At 41.0% G+C, this 19,172-nt stretch overlaps 1 protein-coding gene across 11 annotated transcripts; it reads right to left on the bottom strand.

The window, feature by feature from the left end:
- Positions 1–972: 972 nt before the first annotated feature.
- Positions 973–18,975, bottom strand: LOC309372099 (C4b-binding protein alpha chain-like). 11 transcript variants are annotated; one of them, XM_081915353.1, is made up of 12 exons: positions 18,565–18,975; positions 17,044–17,232; positions 15,464–15,560; positions 13,900–13,985; positions 11,863–12,060; positions 9,035–9,217; positions 8,229–8,294; positions 7,189–7,332; positions 6,195–6,233; positions 4,709–4,738; positions 3,489–3,564; positions 973–2,004 (listed from the first exon to the last, which is right to left on the bottom strand). In XM_081915353.1, exons 1-12 carry the CDS (start codon positions 18,650–18,652, stop codon positions 1,896–1,898), a joined length of 1,305 nt encoding a protein of 434 aa, XP_081771479.1. In that variant the 5' UTR covers positions 18,653–18,975; the 3' UTR covers positions 973–1,895. The 11 variants fall into 11 exon arrangements, 9 of the variants coding, with proteins under 9 accessions (XP_081771479.1, XP_081771478.1, XP_081771475.1 ...); XM_081915352.1 differs by lacking the exon at positions 18,565–18,975 and adding an exon at positions 18,000–18,526 and having other exon boundaries at positions 6,195–6,227; XM_081915349.1 differs by lacking the exon at positions 18,565–18,975 and adding an exon at positions 18,000–18,526.
- Between the last annotated feature and the right edge of the window lie 197 nt (positions 18,976–19,172).

The raw sequence follows: 19,172 nt of genomic DNA on the forward strand, positions 1-19,172 counted from the left end.
GCGCCCAGATGCATGAGTAGGGCCAGAAATTACTTGGGACAGAGTCGGGCTTCTGACAGAGGTATCTACGCATGAATGAAAGTTCCCTAGCACAACCTTGGGGGACTCCAGCACCAACCCCAAGACTTCCTTGGCTAGCTGAGGGAGACTGTGAGCCCCAGGGTACAGCAGCAGAATCCCTATTTTGTCCCAGCCACCCATCTTCAGATGCATACAATTAAACCCAACAAACTGGGCGAAAGGGCACCTGGTCAGGGGAGATGCAATCATGACAGACGGTTGCAGCTCTGCTTCCCCACCGCACTGATTTTGCCTCCTGCTGTACAGATAATTCTAGTGGCCAAAGCTGAGAGGTTACTTACCTGCCAGTTCATCCAACCAGGTCTCTGTAACACAAGGCAGGCCAGTATGCTCATCCCAGATCAACTCCTCGATGGCTGTTTTGCCATTCACCGACCTAGCATTGATCAGCAGCAACACTTGAGATACTAGGGCCCACCTGAGATACTGAGAACACTCACTTCTGTTCAAGGCACCATCGCATGAGGCTTTGCATAAGAAAAAAGAGTTCACAAAATGCTTGGCTAGGTGCTGTAAAGGAGAAGTTAAATACCCGCCCACAAACATCTACAGTGGTACCTTGGGTTAAGAACTTAATTCGTTCTGGAGGTCCATTTTTAACCTGAAACTGTTCTTAACCTGAGTTACCATTTTAGCTAATGGGGCCTCCTGCTGCCACCGCCGCACAATTTCTGTTCGCATCCTGAAGCAAAGTTCTTAACCTGAGGTACGAATTATGGGCTAGCAGAGTCTGTAACCTGAAGTGTCTGTAACCTGAGGTACCACTGTATCTTCACTGCATTGTGTATCTATGCATAGCCAGAAAGCGATTTGAAACAGCTATGTAGCATTAGCTATATCAACCCAAGCTGTACTGCATAATCACATTGGGAGTAGAAAATCTAGTGATAATACTTAATGTCTTTTATTCAACATTTCAATTTATTTGCACGCATTCTAAGATAAACAACTTTTCTTCTCTATACATATTAATTCAATTTAAATAAATAAAGATGCACAATTAGATTTAAAAAAACAGTGCATAACAAACAAAATACCTTCATGAATATAGCAAGCTTTAATTCAGCTATTTGAAGCACTGCACTTTTCACTCTAATTGATTTTAATGGGAGAGTTATTTTACTTAACTTGTTCCCACTGAAATTAAAGTGTTGTAAAAGTGTTCCTGGATTTTTCGGTTAAGGATGCAGAGCTTTTGTTTGCCTATGACCATATATGTGTGTGTGTGTGTGTATAGGCGCGCACACACGCGCGCGCACACACACACACACACACACACACAAAGGCACATATCATATTAGGCACATATTACTGTTGTTTACACTTTTGAAAATCCTGTAAGAAAATCAAGGCAGCTTTTAGAATTATGCATGAGAAAGTCTTGAAGAAGTCAAAAGTTTGGTAAATTTTAACAACTGCACTTGCCCCCTCCGTTTCATGAGATGAACAAGATTCTAGGAAACAAATGGTAACATTTCACATTTCCTACACAGAACCCATTACATCTTTACAAGGTTTGAAGAAATAATAATGCACCTTGCCAGGGTAGATACACAATCAGTTCTGCTTGGCTCTGTATTTGATTAAGGCACTTAAAGAGACATTCTTCAAGGGAAGCTGAAACCCAGTTCTATGAAAAAGGTAAGAGCAAATGATGAGAGTTGTGTTGGGGCCCAGTACTGCTTCATGCTTCAAGTAGCTGGATGGCCAGTTCTTAATGAAAAAGGCTTTGACTTTTCACATAGTCCTTCCCTTAATTCTCATTTCCTGTTATAAAAATTAGAACTGTTAGGATCAACTGGAAGGGTGCTGGATTACATGTTTACTGAAGAAACCTTGTTCAATTGAGAACCTTTGGCTTCCAATCCAGATTTTGATACCGACTTGTCAAATTGAGCAGGACTAGAAGGAGCTTCGGGTACTCTGTAAAAATAAAATAAAATATTTGAAATTAATACCTATGTTCCAAACATTATATCATTTTGTTTTGTTTTCCTGCCAGGAAGGAAAAAAGCAACACACAAATACATCAGCATTCCACTTCATGTTATTCAAATTTTAAAAGTATTGTAAGTAACTTTCACACTGAAACAGTAGCCATGCTGTTGCTTCTTGGGCAGGAAAATAAATTTCAGAAGTTTCAGAAGTAATGCACTGATTGTTGGCAACTGCAGGATATTAGAAGTAAAGCAGATGACGTGAATTAGGATTATATAAGCAAAACAGATATAAGAGTGGGAGACTAACACATTAACTATAGAAAATAGTAACTACTAACAGATTCCTCTTAGATGAGCCTGCCCTTTTCTCTACTGGGGTTGTTATTGCCTCTGCATAAAACAGAACTCTTGCCTTTGACAAAACAATCAGCATGCTTTGGTATCAAATCTGAATCCCACAGAAGACTTAAAAGACAGGTAACCTACATGGGTCAGAAATTATTGCACTGGATATTCATAATGAGTAAATAATTTCTGTATTAATCTATGGAAACAGCTTAATTAGCACTCACAAAGCGATGGGAAGATATATGCATCATATCTAAACAGTAAAATCATGCATACAATGCTACAACAAAAATGGAAAGCCCTGGATACAAATAAAGAAAGAAAAGCCATGCGAGAGAAATGTGCAAAATAAGTTATTGCTGCAAATTGTTGGTTTGGAATGATTATAGCATTGGCCCAGATTCTTCTAGGGGGAAAATCAAAACAAAACATTACTGCCTTTAGACAGAACTATTCAACAAATCCATTTTCCTACTATCAGTAGCGGAGAAAGGTGGGTACAGCCCACCCCTGGTGTCATCCCTGAGGGGGGTGACATCGCCATGGGTGGCACCCCCATGGGACGTGCACTGCTGCCAGCGTACACCCCCCTTGGGACACTCCCTGCTGCAGGCGCACCTCCACGGGTGGCTAGCCCCACCCCTGCGGGCCACTCCGGGTCCTGGAGCAGCTAGCTCCGCCTCTGCTTACTATTTCTGAAAGTAATAACCACAAACTGCAAGTACCCTTGGTGGCCCCAGTATAATACAGAATGTTTTATAACTTTATTTAATAGCAGATTTCAAGATTTTCAGGGCCAGAATAGTCATTGTGAAGTTAGCATTAGGATGGACAGCTGATGTAAATGGAGACAGACCATTTCTGTCACATCAGAACACCAAATTGGATAAAATACTGACTACCCATTCTAGAAAATTTACTGTGCTTTTATTCTGTGGTAGCAGATTAGTGCAACTGTTCAACAAAAAATGTGCAAGCCCTTTCTGAACACTAAGCACATGTATGCGGAAAGTGTGAGCAAAGTAGAAGGCAAAGTGAAGTCAAGAAGCATATGGTAGCTCACTCAGCAACCAAGAAGGCAACAGAGAATCAGGGACAGCTGCTCTTGGGCTGGCTCACCTAGTTTTCATGGACGATCTGTATTTCCAAAATGCAACAATTAGACAAGGCACAACTAAAATAGCCAGGACCAATCCTTGAAGGGAAAAAAGAAATAAATCCAGTGATATGCCGTAGTACCAATTAATAAGACAAAGTAATGATTTTTGTGTTGAGGAAAAGCAATAGTATCAATAGAAGTCACAAGACAAGTTGTTTAGAGCCAGTGTGGTGTAGTGGTTAAGAGCGATAGACACGTAATCTGGGGAACCGGGTTCACGTCTCCACTCATCCACATGCAACTGCTGGGTGACCTTGGGCTAGTCACACTTCTTTGAAGTCTCTCAGTCCCGCTCACCTCACAGAGTGTTTGTTGTGGGGGAGGAAGGGAAAGGAGATGGTTAGCCACTTTGAGACTCCTTAAAGGGAGTGAAAGGCGGGATATCAAATCCAAACTCTTCTTCTTCTTCTTACCTTGTAATGCTCAATGGACATTAAAGCACTCGGGTGGATGAGTTACTTGGCACATATATACCTTGAGCAGCGAGTCCACTGTACATCTGCAGTTACCCCCTTTTGGGGCAGATGTGCAGTTGTCCTCAGAGATTGATTGCAGCAACGAGTTCTTCCTGCCCCTAACAGATGTCTGCAGACTTAGTGGCCCTAATGACAATCAAAGAGCAACTCTCCAACCCAAGCAGTGTGTGAAGCTGAAGCAGAGTCACCAGGTTGCCCCCAAGATTGAGGGGGCCCAGCATGCGTGTGATGTCACACGTATCGCGTGTCATGCACGTGCAGCGGAGGAGACCAAGCACTCTGAAGGAGCTGGCCATTAGCCCTGCGATGTGTCTCACACACACAGCCACCTCAACACTAGGCCCCCTGGAGTTGGCATGCCTGAGCTCAAGACACCCTTACTCCTGAGGATTTTTTTAAAAGCCCCCGTCACACCCAGGTGCAAGAACATTAGAAGTCACAGCATGGGGGAAGTCTGTGCTGAATTTGGAGACAGCTATGTACATTACAGGAGCAAAGATAGGGGAGGAAGCAGAGCTGGCCTCACCAAAGAAATAAATAAACAGCAGATCTTGGAGAAAAGTTTGCACCCTAAGCATATTTGAAAAAGAATCAACATCTTAAACATTTAAACCAAAACTGGAGTAAAAGGTAAAGGAAACACACATTACTACAAGGCATGAAAGTACAATAGCAGCGAAGTAACTTGCTCTGTAATTGCTTACCGATAATAATTGTTGCGGTGTTGTCAGATTCTAGAAAAGAAGTAAATAAAAAGTGTGAGCTAAAATTTGAAGCAATGTAATTGTGGCAGATCGTAGTGTGCTCTTTCTTTTTCTATGCCTGTATGCATTTGTGTGTGTCACATACTGAATAAAATATAGTACAACTAATAACTGGAAATAATCTACTACAGTACACAATGGAAGACTGAATATAGAGGTATTTCACTGGAACCAAGAAATGGGTTTCCCACTTTTAAATAATTCACACACATTCTAATTACTTATTTAAGCCTCTTCCCTTCCAAACATCCCAAAGCAGTTTATAGAATAAAATCCAATACTAAAATGTTAAACATGTTAAACATTTTAGTAGGTATTAAAATATAAACAAACTAAAATAAAATCAGCAGCAAACAATAAACTATGTCAGAGATATATATAGAATTTAAGCAGAATAATATTTAGTCAGAAAAGTCTGAGCATACAAATGTATTTTTAAGTGTCTTACACCCTTAAAACAAATACAAAATGTATCACAAATCTGTAGACAAAGTTAATATAGCAACACAGCTGAATCACCTTCCAAGGAAAGGCTGAGTGAATAGGCAAGCTTTAAGCAGTTGCCTAAATGACAAGATGGCTGCCTGATGTTCACTTGAAGCGGAATCCAAAGGGAAGATGCTGCCACACTAAAGCCCCTGGTCTTATTAGACATAAGATGAACCTCAGCAGAACATGGCACTACTGAGAGTGTATCTCCTGAGGGTCAAAGTGTCCAGGCAGCAGTATACAAGGTAAGGTGTTCCCTGGTTCCAGGTTGTTCAGGGCTGTACATGCCAATAACAAGACAGGAAAATAAGCCTTTGTAGCTTTCACTGCCATACACTCCAACATGTGAATGGTTAACTTCATATGGAGCCTTACATCTCCTGCATTCTAGTTGTCATCCAGCCTGCTTCACTGCTGCAAGTACCGCAGAAAGCCAGGCAGCAAAGTGGGCTCAACAGTGCCAGAGAAGGCATACTGTACAGGGGCAATTATGTGGCTCCCTATTCCAATGTGAGATTAAGGTCTCAGGAGGACTGTTGGCTGCCTACTACAAAATACTCCAGAAGAACCCATCAAATTCCATTAAGTCTCAGGGGGGCGGATCAGATTAATGAGTCCTCCGCAATGCAGAGGAAGGGTACTCACAAGACAGATAAATACATAAGAATGAATATTTATATATGGAAGGTCCCAGGTTCACTGCCCAGCATCTCCAGGTAGCGCCCAGGATGTCCGCTGCTGAAAACCTGGAGACTTGCTACCAGTCTGAGTTGACAATATTTAGCAAGCTACCAACTGTCTGGGTGGAAGGCAACTTCCCATTCTCAGCTCAAAACCATTTCCTGATTTTAAAAAGCTACCACACTCATTAGAAGTGTTATACCGAATCTAAAAACAAGCTTATAAATTTGCTGTCACTACCACCTTTCCGCTGTACCTATATCGTCTGGAGGAAGCGTTGTCTGTGGACCTGGTCCTATAAAAAAAGAGGGGAGTTGTCAGTGGTTTGTTTGTAGGTCCTATACAAAAGAGGGGTGTGTGTTATTTTTATATTTATTTATATCATGCGTTTTTCCCAGACAGGGAGTCAAGGCAACTTATAGATAAAATGGTAACAGCTTTTTTTTTTAAAAAAAAGTAATATTTATTAAAGTTTTAAGGGTTACAAAAAGCAAAAATAAAAACACCATATTAAACAAAAACAAAACAACACATCACAATAAGTAAAAATGAAAGAAAAAAGAGAAAAACAGAAAAATACAAACAATTAAAAAACACAGCAAATCTTCCCATAACTTATCTTTCATTTACTTGTTTCCTTGACCTCCTCACACCTCCCTTTTTTGTATTCTAGTTCGGTTAACTAATTCAGCAAATCCTTTCCATCTTTCCCAATTTTTGTCCTGTAATTTATCTTAATATTAGTGTAACTATACTTTCCCTCCTTTCACCAATTAACAGACTGATTTTTCCTAAACCTTTATAACATTTCTACTAAAACCACATAACTTCATTCCAACATCCTTCTAACATTCATTAATTTTACAATGTTTCTGTAAATAGTCTTTAAATTTCTTCCAATCTTCCTCCACCGACTCTTCTCCCTGGTCTCGGATTCTGCCAATGGTAACAGCTTTAAAAAGTCATGTAAAAACAATTAAATTCTCTCTCTCTCTCTCTCTCTCTCTCTCTCTCTCTCTCTCTCTCTCTCTCTGTGTGTGTGTGTGTGTGTGAGAGAGAGAGAGAGAGAGAGAGAGAGAGAGAGACCTATTAAAAATACAGATAATTACAATAACAAACACCACAGCACCCCCCCAGTTCTTGACAAGGGTCCATTTCCTCCACTCTGGTTCTATCCATAAGCTTACTCCTTGGTCACTCTCCATTTATTGAAATACATCAACTCATAACAGTGAAAAGCAATTGTTTACCGTTTTCTGGGTTTAGGCCATCGTCTCCTCCTCCTCCATCATCTACTCCTCCTCCTCCATCTCCTCCTTCATCTCCTCCTCCTCCTTCATCTCCTCCTCCTCCTCCACCACCACCACCACCACCACCTCCAGTGGTTGGACGAGCTGTGTAAAGAGATTTATATCAACTTTCAAGTGCTGATTGCTCTGCATTCATGTGTTCTTTCAAAATTAGGAGTCAGAATGGTCCGTATAGGGTGCCATATCGTCTCAGGACACCAGGTCCTCTATGGTCTCAGTCTCTGGAATCAGCTTTAGAAAGTTAAAATAGTTTTTTAAAATAATAATAATAATAATAATAATAATAATCTGATATTACTTATATTTTGATTTTTTTATAGGCCAACTTTTCTTCAACATCTCATTTTATCTGCATTTTTCCTCTGGTACTTGTCCATCATTGGGCAGGTAACAGAGTGCACGTGGGCAGTCAAGGATTACCATTACTGATGCTACCACTGATGCGGAAGACAGGACAGAACAAAAGACAGAAATGTCTGAGTAGGCTGGTGAAGTGAGCAAAGCAAGCAAGTGGCCCAGGAAGAAGTCACTGCCATGCCCACATTGCTGCCACCAACAAAAGAAGGAAGACTGCACTTCAAAAGTTGGGCTTTCTTTTGTGGGTCAATATGGCAGGGGGTGGGGATGAAGGAGAAAATTCCTTCTGCCCCTTGGTCTTCCTGCCCCAGCAGGAACAACGAGTGAGTCACTGGCCCAGACAGGTGGAGCAGGTGGTGAAAGGGCGAAATCACTAACCAATATCATGGATTGTTACTGGATGAGGAGGTGTGAGGTCCACCAGATGCAGTAATCCCCTCTCCTCACTCCTCCCCCATCTTGGTAAGTGGCTGTGACCCAAGAAGTCAGGAAAACAAAAGAGCCCCATCCATGCTGCCACCAAGAGGTTTAATTATGAAATCTTATATATCCTATTAGCATACATGGAGTAAGATAATCCTGACTTTAATATCTCATATTTAAGTCACATTTTTCTAACTCACGTCTGCTAGAAGTTGTTTTTTTGGTACTTCCATTTGGACGGATGGTGGCAACAGTGGTGGTGGATTCTAGCAGAAAAGAGAGGGGGCAAAGAAATAAGGATGATCTGCTTTAAAGTGCAACACAATAGCTCTGACATTTATTTATTGGATTAGATTTTATTACAGTCAAAGACCAGCTCCCGTAACATAACACAATAAAAACAGCGTTCATAAAGATAAAATATACAATCGGAGCAGATTGCAGCAATAACTCATGAGTTAAAATTGAGATATATACATACACCCATACAACTGAGATTTGGGCTACCATAAAAAAATTGACCCAAAGGGCAACTTCAGCATTTCCCTAGTGAGCTATTTTATTCTAGAGGATGATCTGGGCACAGAATCTGGCTACCAGCCAGGTTGTCTTGTGATCTTTGCCTAAGAGGAGAGAATTAAGTTTAGACTTGTCTGAATGATCGGCGAGCCTCTTCAGCAATGGATCAATAGTGTCTCTACATATCTCAACATAAAAAGGACATCTAAAAAAATGTATATGTTCAGGGCTTCTTATTTCCCCTAATGGGCAGGCGCAAAGTCTCTGTGCGTACAGGATTCTTCTATAGAAGCCTTCCAGAACTGGTGAGGGCAAGACCGAGCTTCTAGCAAGAGTAAAAGCCCTTCTTGCGTTTCTGGATGTGAGGAAATAGAGATATGTTGCTGGAGTGGCTACGTATCTCCCGTTTTCTATGGACATTTATTTATTGAATTTATACCCTGTGATTCCTCCCAAGGAACCCATTTAAGTGTAGGAAGATACTTACGCCTAACACATGTTGGAATAGGAGGTTGCCAGGCATTGTTAGCCCCACATATACTACTGTCATTCCCCACCATAGTATATCCTCGATTACATGCAGATATTATACGATCTCTATAGGTGTACGCAGGCTTATACGCTGTTGTTATTCTTCCATTTTTTATGTCAGGTCTACGGCATACGACCACTGAAAAGAACGGCATTTAGAAATATACTTGTTATTTAAACTATGGCTTGCTAAAGCTTGCACAAGGACTTAACTATTGCCAATAAACTACAGTCTGATGTTAGCATATAAAATTTAAATTGTGGTTTTGCATTACAGGTGCACCCAGCACCCTTTTCTTAACCGTGGCTTGTTTAGCCATCCCACCTCAGACAGTCGCCAAACTGCAATGATAGGAAGGAAGAGTGCCCGGAAAACAAAACAAAGGTTTGCTTATTTGTCTGTGGAAAAATTCGAATTTTACTTGTGGTTTGTTGTATCATGGGCTAGTGTTCTATGCAAACCAGACCAATGTTCTACCAAAGAAGCAGCAGGGACTTTAAACTTGTAAACCTCCCAACTCTGGCAAAAAGGGAATATAATTAGCCATGCCGGTGATAGATTTTTTTTTCTTTAGCCACTTGTTATAATTGCAGTGGTACCTTGGTTCTCAAACACCTTGGTACGCAAACGCCTTGGTTCTCAAATGCCGAAAACCCGGAAGTGTTCTGGTCGTCGAACGTTTTTTGGAAGCCAAACGTCCGATGTGGCTGTCAGCTATTGTTTCCAGGGCCCCTGTACTAATCAGAAGCTGCGCCTTGGTTTTCGAACATTTTGGAAGTCAAATGGACTTCCAAAACGGATTAAATTAGGCGGTTTTGTTTTTGCTATTTATTTTGTGTTTTTGTTGTGGCTTTTTCAGTTAATTTGTTTTTGTGATTGTGTGGAACCCAGTTTAGCTACTGATTGATTGTGTGACTATGGAAATGGATAACCCCTCCACCACATACAAACAATGACTATCATCAGTGCAGGTAAGAATTTTTTTAAAAAAACATTTTTTTATCATCTACAATACAGTGGTACCTCAGGTTAAGTACTTAATTCGTTCCGGAGGTCCGTACTTAACTTGAAACTGTTCTTAACCTGAAGCACCACTTTAGCTAATGGGGCCTCCCGCTTCCGCCGGAGCATGATTTCTGTTCTCATCCTGAAGCAAAGGTCTTAACCTGAAGCACTATTTCTGGGTTAGCGGAGTCTGTAACCTGAAGCGTATATAACCTGAAGCGTATGTAACCCAAGGTTCCACTGTACTGCCTTATTTATTTTATAGTACAGTATGTTGAATATTGCTTTCATTTTATGGATCAATGGTTTCGTTAGATAGCAAAATTCATGTTAAATTGCTGTTTTAAGGGTTGTTTTTAAAAGTCTGGAACAGATTAATCCATTTTGCATTACTTTCTATGGGAAAGCGTGCCTTGGTTTTGGAACAGACTTCCAGAACGGATTAAGTTTGAGAACCAAGGTACCACTGTATGTTTATTTTGCATTTATTCTCTATGTAAAAGCTATGTATCAATGAATGGTTCAATTCCTGTATTCTTGATACCTTAATGTGAACCTCTGAACTACAAATTTCCTATATATTTCTCTCTCAAAAATTGTTTGCATAGTTTATCAGCACAAATGTTTAGGATGTTTAGAATATAGGCTGCTCTTACCTTGAGTCTTCCAAAACATGGGAAGCTACAGGAATGGTATGTTAAGGACATTTTAATGGTCTGGTTGTCATGGAAGATGGACGATAAGTGGATGAAATATGATTCCTGAGGCTCCAGAGTATGGGGGTACTCAAGATAATGAATGAAAGAAGATAATATAGAGGAGCAAGACCTGTGACCTCTCTTTACGTATGAGTGTTATTGGCTAATAATGTATTGTGTTTGGAAAATCTTGTAAAAGCTTTGGTAGAATGTGCCTTTGAAGCAGTTCTCCTAACTGGTGGTTTTGGTTTAGAGAGGCTTCCCTACTGCAATGGTTCCTCTAATAAACTGGGTCCCTACCAGATGCTGAGCTTGTATAGCTCTCTTGGTTGCATTTTGCTTTAAGGTGTTATTTCTTCACCTAGGCATGAACCATTAAGGGGTGGTTTGGAAGTAAATTCTTAGCACACCTGTTTGGGGTTTATTTTATTTTATTTTATTTTATGGATAGGTTGACACACTTCTGGTGACTTCAGATAACTAATTAAGCTGATTAAAATATATAATTTCAATCCAACTAAATTTCTACAGGTCTATAAACTACTTCAGAGACAGGCATTCTCAAAGTTCCTGCACAGATAGCTCTTAGAATGTAGAAAGCCAAACAAATCTAAATCTATAAAGGATAACAATTACTACTTAATACTCCTCCATTTATTGCAGGAAACATTATATTTATATTGTTTTTATTCTTCCTAGCACCCTGAGCAAAACAACCTAAAGGCAATGATTAAGTCCAAATGAATTTAATCAAATACATAGCTCACAACCAAATCTAGGTTCCTTTGTTCTCAGTGGGACATAATAGTGATTATTTTAATTGGACCAGACCATAAGCTCCTCTGAAAATGACTCAGGTTAAAACAAGCAACTCATTGAGGGGGCAGTGCAGTGTGGGCATCTCCCACACTGAATCACTTGCAGTCCCACTGAAAACCTCACAGGCTGAACAGCAGCAGCATAGTGCTTAGCAGACTGCAAAGTTAGCAAATTCCAAGAAGGATTTACTTTTTTCCTGCCACTGTTCACAAAGGACATTAACATAGTACAGGAAAGGTACCAAACATTAGTTTCCATCACCTTTACATTCAGGTGCAGCTGGACGCCACTCTCCGTTCACACCATCTGCAGCCACTAAACATGTAATAGTAGGGCTTCCAATAAGTGAGTAATAAGCATTACAAGTGTACGTCACTGTTGTGCCATAGTCATAATGTTTATCGATTGACTCACTGTGTTGACCATTGGCAATCTTAGGAGGGGGGAAACAGGGGATTCCTGGGGATCAAAAGCAACATTAAGCGTTCAGTAGGACGACAACTGTAAAAGCATCTCTGTTAGCATTGTATTTGGACTAAAGTTATTTTCATGGAAAAGATGTTCTACTTTATGAAGTAATCTTCTCATAATTCAAGGCCTGAGCATCCATTTTAGCTGTCACCCAAACACTGAACTAAAGTGGACTTTAGGTATTAGGTGTGTAGGTATTACAACCTCCTCAAAAGCAAACTAGATCTTCTGTGAAGCAAGCTAGCCTTGAAGCTTCACAGAGGGAGCTGTCAAAGCGCCAGTGCCACCTTCAGAGCAAGGAATGCTCGGGGGCGGCGGCTGTGGCCTCAGCTTCCTTACTATTAGCCTTTATTTCCCCTCATGCATGCCTATGGAGACAGGGCTGCCTTCACAGCTGTGCACAGAAAAATAATAAAGGCTGAACCCAAAATGCAGGGTATCAAATGGAATTTAATGACAATATACATAGTCCATATACAATTTCATATCGCTGTCGAACAAATTCATACATGACATAAAACCAAAATAGATAAACCACAGGTATGTGAATGCATGAAAGGAAGTGACTAAAACTGTATATACCATAGACAGAATGGTCAGACAAGGAAAGGTTACAAAAACAAGGACCCTATTATACCAAGGGAAAGCAATGAGAGTATATGAATGCCCTAAGTCACTTTATCAACCATATTTGCTTGTAGGTCAAATAAATTTGCTGAATTCCATAGTTTTTTAATTAATAAAAAGTATTTTTAAATGATGTAATAAAGGATGAACCACTGAAAACCACTGGGAGCAGGGAGAGAACCTCCGCATGCAGAAAACCACTTGAAAGGTATGTAAAGAGGCCCAGAAGAGACTGCTTTAGATGAAAAGGCAAATGATGTTCCAGGAGGTTTCCAGTAATTCAGGGGGATCTGACCCAATTGCTCCCCAATCCCTCCACAGGTGAAACTCGTAATTCCAAGAGTATGTAAGTCCCCACAAGTTATATAGGGCAACCAATGGATGATTCAAATTCAGGCTCCTCAGAGGCCATTGTTAAGTATTAAGCACTCAGGCCAAAAGGTGAGCCCAAAAAATAGGTAAAAAAATGTTGAAGCATTATGGAATCTGCTGTAGCCAAATTAATTAATTCGTTTCATTTCATATTATATTTTTATCTCACCTTTCCTCCAATGAGTTCAAGGTGGTATACATGATTCTCTCCCCTGCTCCCATATGAAAAACCACAGAGATGATGACCTTCTGGTGCTCCCCAAACTAACCCCTTTCACCAGTGGCTCAGTGAGCACAATGTGGGATTAGTGCAATGCACATGTTCTATTTGCACTGCTTTACTCCCTTAGATTCTCTTGTCTTAATAAGAACAATGAAGCAAAGATGCTTCCACTAAAACTTAAATGCTAAATTAAACGGAAGAAATCGTTTCTGTTCCAAGAAACGTTGAAAAGTGGCTTAATGGACAGGCTCTGTAGGGTTCCTGATTAACAATATATCCATTTGTAGGGAATGGCAACGGTTTGAATGACTTCAGCAATTCCTTATGCACACGACTTCTCCTTGATCTAATACCAATTCCATCAGCTCCCAACTACAGTATGTGTCATTTTGCAAACAAATGGGTTATTTCAGAACACCAATTTCCTGCTCTGGGGAAAGCTGTAGGTGAAGTCAGCTAGTTGGCAACAACCATGACGGTGTGTATATGGTACATGATCAGAAAATATCTTGAACTCTGTATATTGGTTACACTTTTGCAATAAACAAAGTAACACAGTAACACATTGAGCTCACACTTAATAAATTCAAACTAGCTCATCTTACGTTGGCAAAGTGGAAGGTCTCTATTCCAATTAACGTTGTTGTTTATAAGCCTACATCGAAGAGTATTTATGCCTACTATTCTGTACCTAAAGAGAAAGACAAATCTTGTATTTTAATGCACGGGACATAAAGTGTGCAGATAGAGCATATTTCTTATCTAGTACACTTGCTTTATTTAGACTATATCCCATTCTACAGAGTCACCACTGTGCTAAGTTGACATAAACAGAAAAAAATAAAATCAACCACCACCAGTTCAAAAGCAGTTACAAACAACACAGCAGCAAGAATATAATAACAGTAGGATTGAAGCCAGTTCAAACAACACTGAATGAGACCGGGTAAAGCGGTCTTCACTTGCTGCTAAAACAATGTGAAAATGAGACCAGGGGAAACTTCCTGGGGAGAGGATTCTAAAGGTGGGGCAACTGAAAAAGCCCATTCTCTGGGTGCTCTCAGTCGAGGTTGAGACAAGCTAGCAATTTAATTTAATTCCAGATACAGGAATTATCTCTTTGTTAAAGAGTGCCCAGAAAAAGTGATACCAACATAAAAACGCCAGTAGCTTGGACATAGTGCCTTTGTAAGCAGCAACCTAGGCTTTCAAATTTCATCATAGTGGACTTCCTCAATTCAAGGTGAAGTACTTGAAACACAATTCAAGTATCTAATCCAGGATTGACATTCAGCTATGATGGGGAGTAGTGTGTGACCTCAAAAACAAAGGTGAGCAGTAAAGGCAGGAATTCATGATCTTCCCAACAGACCTTATGTCATTAAAAATGCCATCCCACCCCACTTGAGTTTATTGCCGTTAAGGAAATTACTTTCCCAAAGCGATTATAAACAAAATCCACTATTATTACACCATATTGCTGGGTGTAGTGTGGATTACACAAAATATTATTGTGTCTACTTTGCTGGAGAGAAGGGATTGTAGAACACAATTGTAGATAAAATCCATGATTATCACACCATATCATAGGGGGCAGAGCTGTGGTTGAGAAAGTGTGGATCACATGAACTCTGCAAAATATTATTATGTCTATTTTGCTGGAGAGAACGGAAAGTTAGAGGGGCATATGAAAACCCTCTAATATAGTTATTCTAGCATATTTATTTTATTTTATTTTTAGAGAAATGAACAGAGAACCGTGGACTTGCTTGAAGCAGCAGTGCACTTAATTAAGGGCTGCAAGGAGTAAAAGGAGCCAGGGAAAGAACTGGGGATTTCATCAGTGAGTGGAAATACATCCAGATGCCAGCATTGAAAGACAGTTCTACACACTGAGAAATAACCAAATGAAAGACCTGAATACACATTTCTCAGAAGCCAGAGCTTGCCGTTGCTCAGTTACCAAATCAACCAGAAATGGTAGACCTATTCTTAGGTGCTGCTTATTTGTGTTTATTAATTTATTTGGAGTATAATAACAACACAACTAGATAAGAATTAATGTCAAAAATCTAGCCTAATATTTTAACAATTAATATATGTCTGTCATGAGCCCCTCCCAGGAGTTCTAAACAAAGCAAAGTAGGTACAAGGCAACCTACAACTCACCCCTCATTACAGCCTAGAGTTATTTCATCACCTAGCCGCAAGTCTCTTGATTTTATTATTCTGCCATTCTCTAAATTTATAGTAGGACATCGCCTTCCTAACAGGAAAATCAAAACAAGCATTAGCACATGAAGCCTTGATTTCTTTAAAAATAAAATAAAAAGGGTACACTACAGACACCAAGGCCACTTCCAGATGATCTGTTTGAGCAGTCATCCTGATTTGTTTGGGGAGAGGTTATACGACATTGTATCAAAAAAATTATCTCAGTATCTCCAGTGCAATTCCCTGTCGCATTCTTTACTGCAAAATGTCCAATTTTTTTTTTAAATCAGATTTGGTGCACAAGAGAACCAAATACATGTCAACTGTGCTACCTGAATTTGTTGGTATTTAATTGAATCCCTCCTACAATATAGAGACAGTCTGAAAGTGTCCTTGGAAATACTATATTCATTAAAGGATAATTCAATAACCAGTTTTACTGGTAGTTTTTGGACTGTTGCTGCTGACACTATCCAGTATCAAAACGTTGACATCTGAGATCATTAAAAACTCTATTTTGTTTACTATAAAGTTGTAATAGTACTCCCACACCCCTGTATTTATGACAATAGGTAAAACAAAGGTATATTTGTTCAAATAATTTTAAGAGTTATACTTTTAAGTACAGTAGTTTTGTAAGCATACTATTCATCTGCCATGGTGGAGAAAAATCAGGCCGGGGCAGCTTCTAGTCATTATTTAAGGTGAGAACCTCCAATACATCCTCCTCACCTACTTTTGGAGAAGAGGTGACAGTGTTGGTACCTCTCACCTTCACAATATTATAGTGTATAGTGTGACTTAAGGGTCATCAAGTCCAACACCCTAAAATGCAGGAATCTCAACTATATCATACATGACAGATGGCCATCCAACCTCTGCTTAAAAGCCTCCCAGGAAGGACAGTCCATCAGGTATGTTCTGTGAGGAGAATCAGAACTTACAGGGTTAAACAGTTCTGTGTATTGTCTAGCGTACTAAGGTGTGGCTTGGCTGATGAACCGGGAGGATGGCTGCTATGCTGTTCATTAAAGCCTCTTAAGATTAGAAAGAAGCTTGCGTATGTACTGCAATTTATTGCACCTACACAAGGCACACACTGCTGCGATACTCTGCTTGGAGCCAGGAAGAAGTCTGAAGGCTCAGAGGCACAGGGAAGTGTGCTAGACACCACTCTTGCCCAAGAGGTTATGGGAGCTGCCACGTCATGCCTGTGTGTGGGGGTGCAGCAAGACCAGCTGGAGCTCCTGCCTAAGGTTTAAGGCAGCGAAGCTTCACTGGGCTGTTTTGCCCCCTTTGTTCCCTTTTAAACATCTGGTACTTCTGCAAACTTTGGGGTTCATTCAAACATGCTATTTCATTTCCCTGATTTAAGTCTCCAATGTTCTACAAAAGAAAAGCCTCCTTTATTATTTCCTAACTTTCTGCACTGTTTGGACCTCCTCCAGTTCATAAGCAAGTTACTGACATAACTGGTCTGATCTAAGGTGGCTGTTCAACAGTTTTAGATATTCAGAAAATTAAGTGAAACTTACCTCGACAAAACCTAGGATTTTCTACTGACCATTTTGAATCAGCAAGACATGTAATAGAAAGATTCTGTCCAGGAATAGGCTCATAACCTGGGATACAACGGTACTGCAAAACAGTCCCAGTAGGATAGCTGTCTCTTGGACTCCCAGTCCTTAGGCTAGCATTGGTTACATACAGATAGGAGCAATCACCTGGAAATAAAAATTCAGAGGAAGTTCTGAAGCTATGGGAGAGAAAACAAGGTTCATTGTAGTGCAGAACTCTGGATAATTCATAAATCTTTATGACATTTTCCTCTACTGGGATCTATAGGACCATGTTCCAATCGATTCTGGGAGTTCATGTGCAGAGGACAGCTGGAAGAAGACTGGCACCATTAAGACTTATAGAGTAATCATAACTATGTCTCTTCAGATGTAAGCTCTCTCGAATTTTAAGGGGCTTGCTTGTAGGTAAGTGAGGTTCAGATGGAAGCCTTATTTACCACCTGCTACTCACATGGCAAATACCGCAAGTGGTTGCCTTTTCATCTAAACAGACTTGTGAGAACCATATGGGTGGCACACCTGCTACCACCATCTAATGACTAACAGGAGTCAGAGGGAGCTCTGTGCAAAGGATGCAAAGAGGGAACAGGTCCAATTAATGGTGGCTATTTTAAATAAACAGGACTTCAAATAGCAGATTAAGGAGCATTCCCAGAAAGATGACACTGCCGAACTTTCCTTGGAATAATACCATATTTTAGGACAGTTATGTCTATTTACTTAAAGTAGGGCTGGAAGATGAACCAATATGGCATGTTACCAAGAGGCAATATTCTTAAAGTATAAAAATCGTAGGGCCATTTGGGGGCAAAAAGCTCAGAAGGCCAAGGAGCAATGTGAATCTTCCATCACTGGCCAGCTCTATCCATTCCTTTGTGTGAGCAGACTGGCCATCTAGTTAGAGCAACTACCTTTTATAATTATATCCCTGCAGAGCCTGTGTGAATGTGTTGTATTCTTGAGGGATCTTGAGTAGATGAAGCTAATAAATAATTTTGTAGATTCATACAAAGTCCATGTTGTCTTCCTCCAATCTGGGTTGCATTCATGGCACATCCCCAACAAATATCCTAGCTCATTTGAAACCTTGCCGGTAACCTTTTGATTGGCCCCAACAACTATTTATTATTGCCATACCATGACCTTCAGTTTTTCAAGAATTAAAGTATAATCCTTTTATCTGAAGATAAGTTGTATGCAGCAACATTTACCCTCAGCGTTTGACAGTTTGCTGTTTTATGAAGTTTTGAAGGCAACAAGAAAAGGACACCCTTAACTTTTAATGCCCTAAATTTACAGGTTTTGAAGTAACTGGCCTCTCAGTCCATACACAGAAAGTGGCCTTCTTGCGCTTAGCTTTCCAAAACAACACAAGAGGCCGGCAGCTCGTCTGGCAGATATGCCAACAGTCTGAACGAGGCGGGGTACTACCGAAATGCATTGAACCCCCTCACCCTACCTCACACCCCACCCCACCTCGAACTCTGGAAAACGAGAGAAACAGCAGCAGCGGCGGCGACGCCAACAACAAAGGCCCGCTGGAGTAACTTGTAAGAGGCGCCATCGCAGCAGCACAGCAAGGAGAACCCAGAGTCAGAAAAACAGAAAGCACCCCAACGGAAAAGCAAGGCGACGTGGCGGGCCCGGGGAACAACTCGAGGGGAAGGGAGCGGCGGCGCTTTTTTCAGCCAAGGGGCGTGAGCACTAGCGTGGTTTCAGGTAAGGTACTCCAGGAGGAGGGCGAAGAGAGCGAGCCGGCTCCGCCGTTATCGGTTCCCGGCCTTACAGCCCCAGAGCCGCGCGCATGCCGGTTGGAGGCGGCGGGAAAGGCGCGCGTTCGGGATTGGCGGGTGGGAAACGTAGGTAGAAGAGCCGCGTAGTGCGCTCGGTATCGCGCGGGGGAAGAGAGCGCGAGCCCCCGCTGGGACGCGGTCACCCGCGGGTGGTGTGAGGAGGAGCAGCGCTGACCGACGCTTCTCCACTTAAAATTCTAGCCCTCATCCGAGCAAGTTGCTCACAGGAGCTCTCCTAGCAGTTGCAACAACCAACTTGCCTTGCGCTCTGGCGTCCTGGATGTGCTCAGG

Source organism: Podarcis melisellensis (genome assembly GCF_964234715.1).
Source record: "Podarcis melisellensis genome assembly, chromosome: 6".
Taxonomy (NCBI): Eukaryota; Metazoa; Chordata; class Lepidosauria; order Squamata; family Lacertidae; genus Podarcis; species Podarcis melisellensis.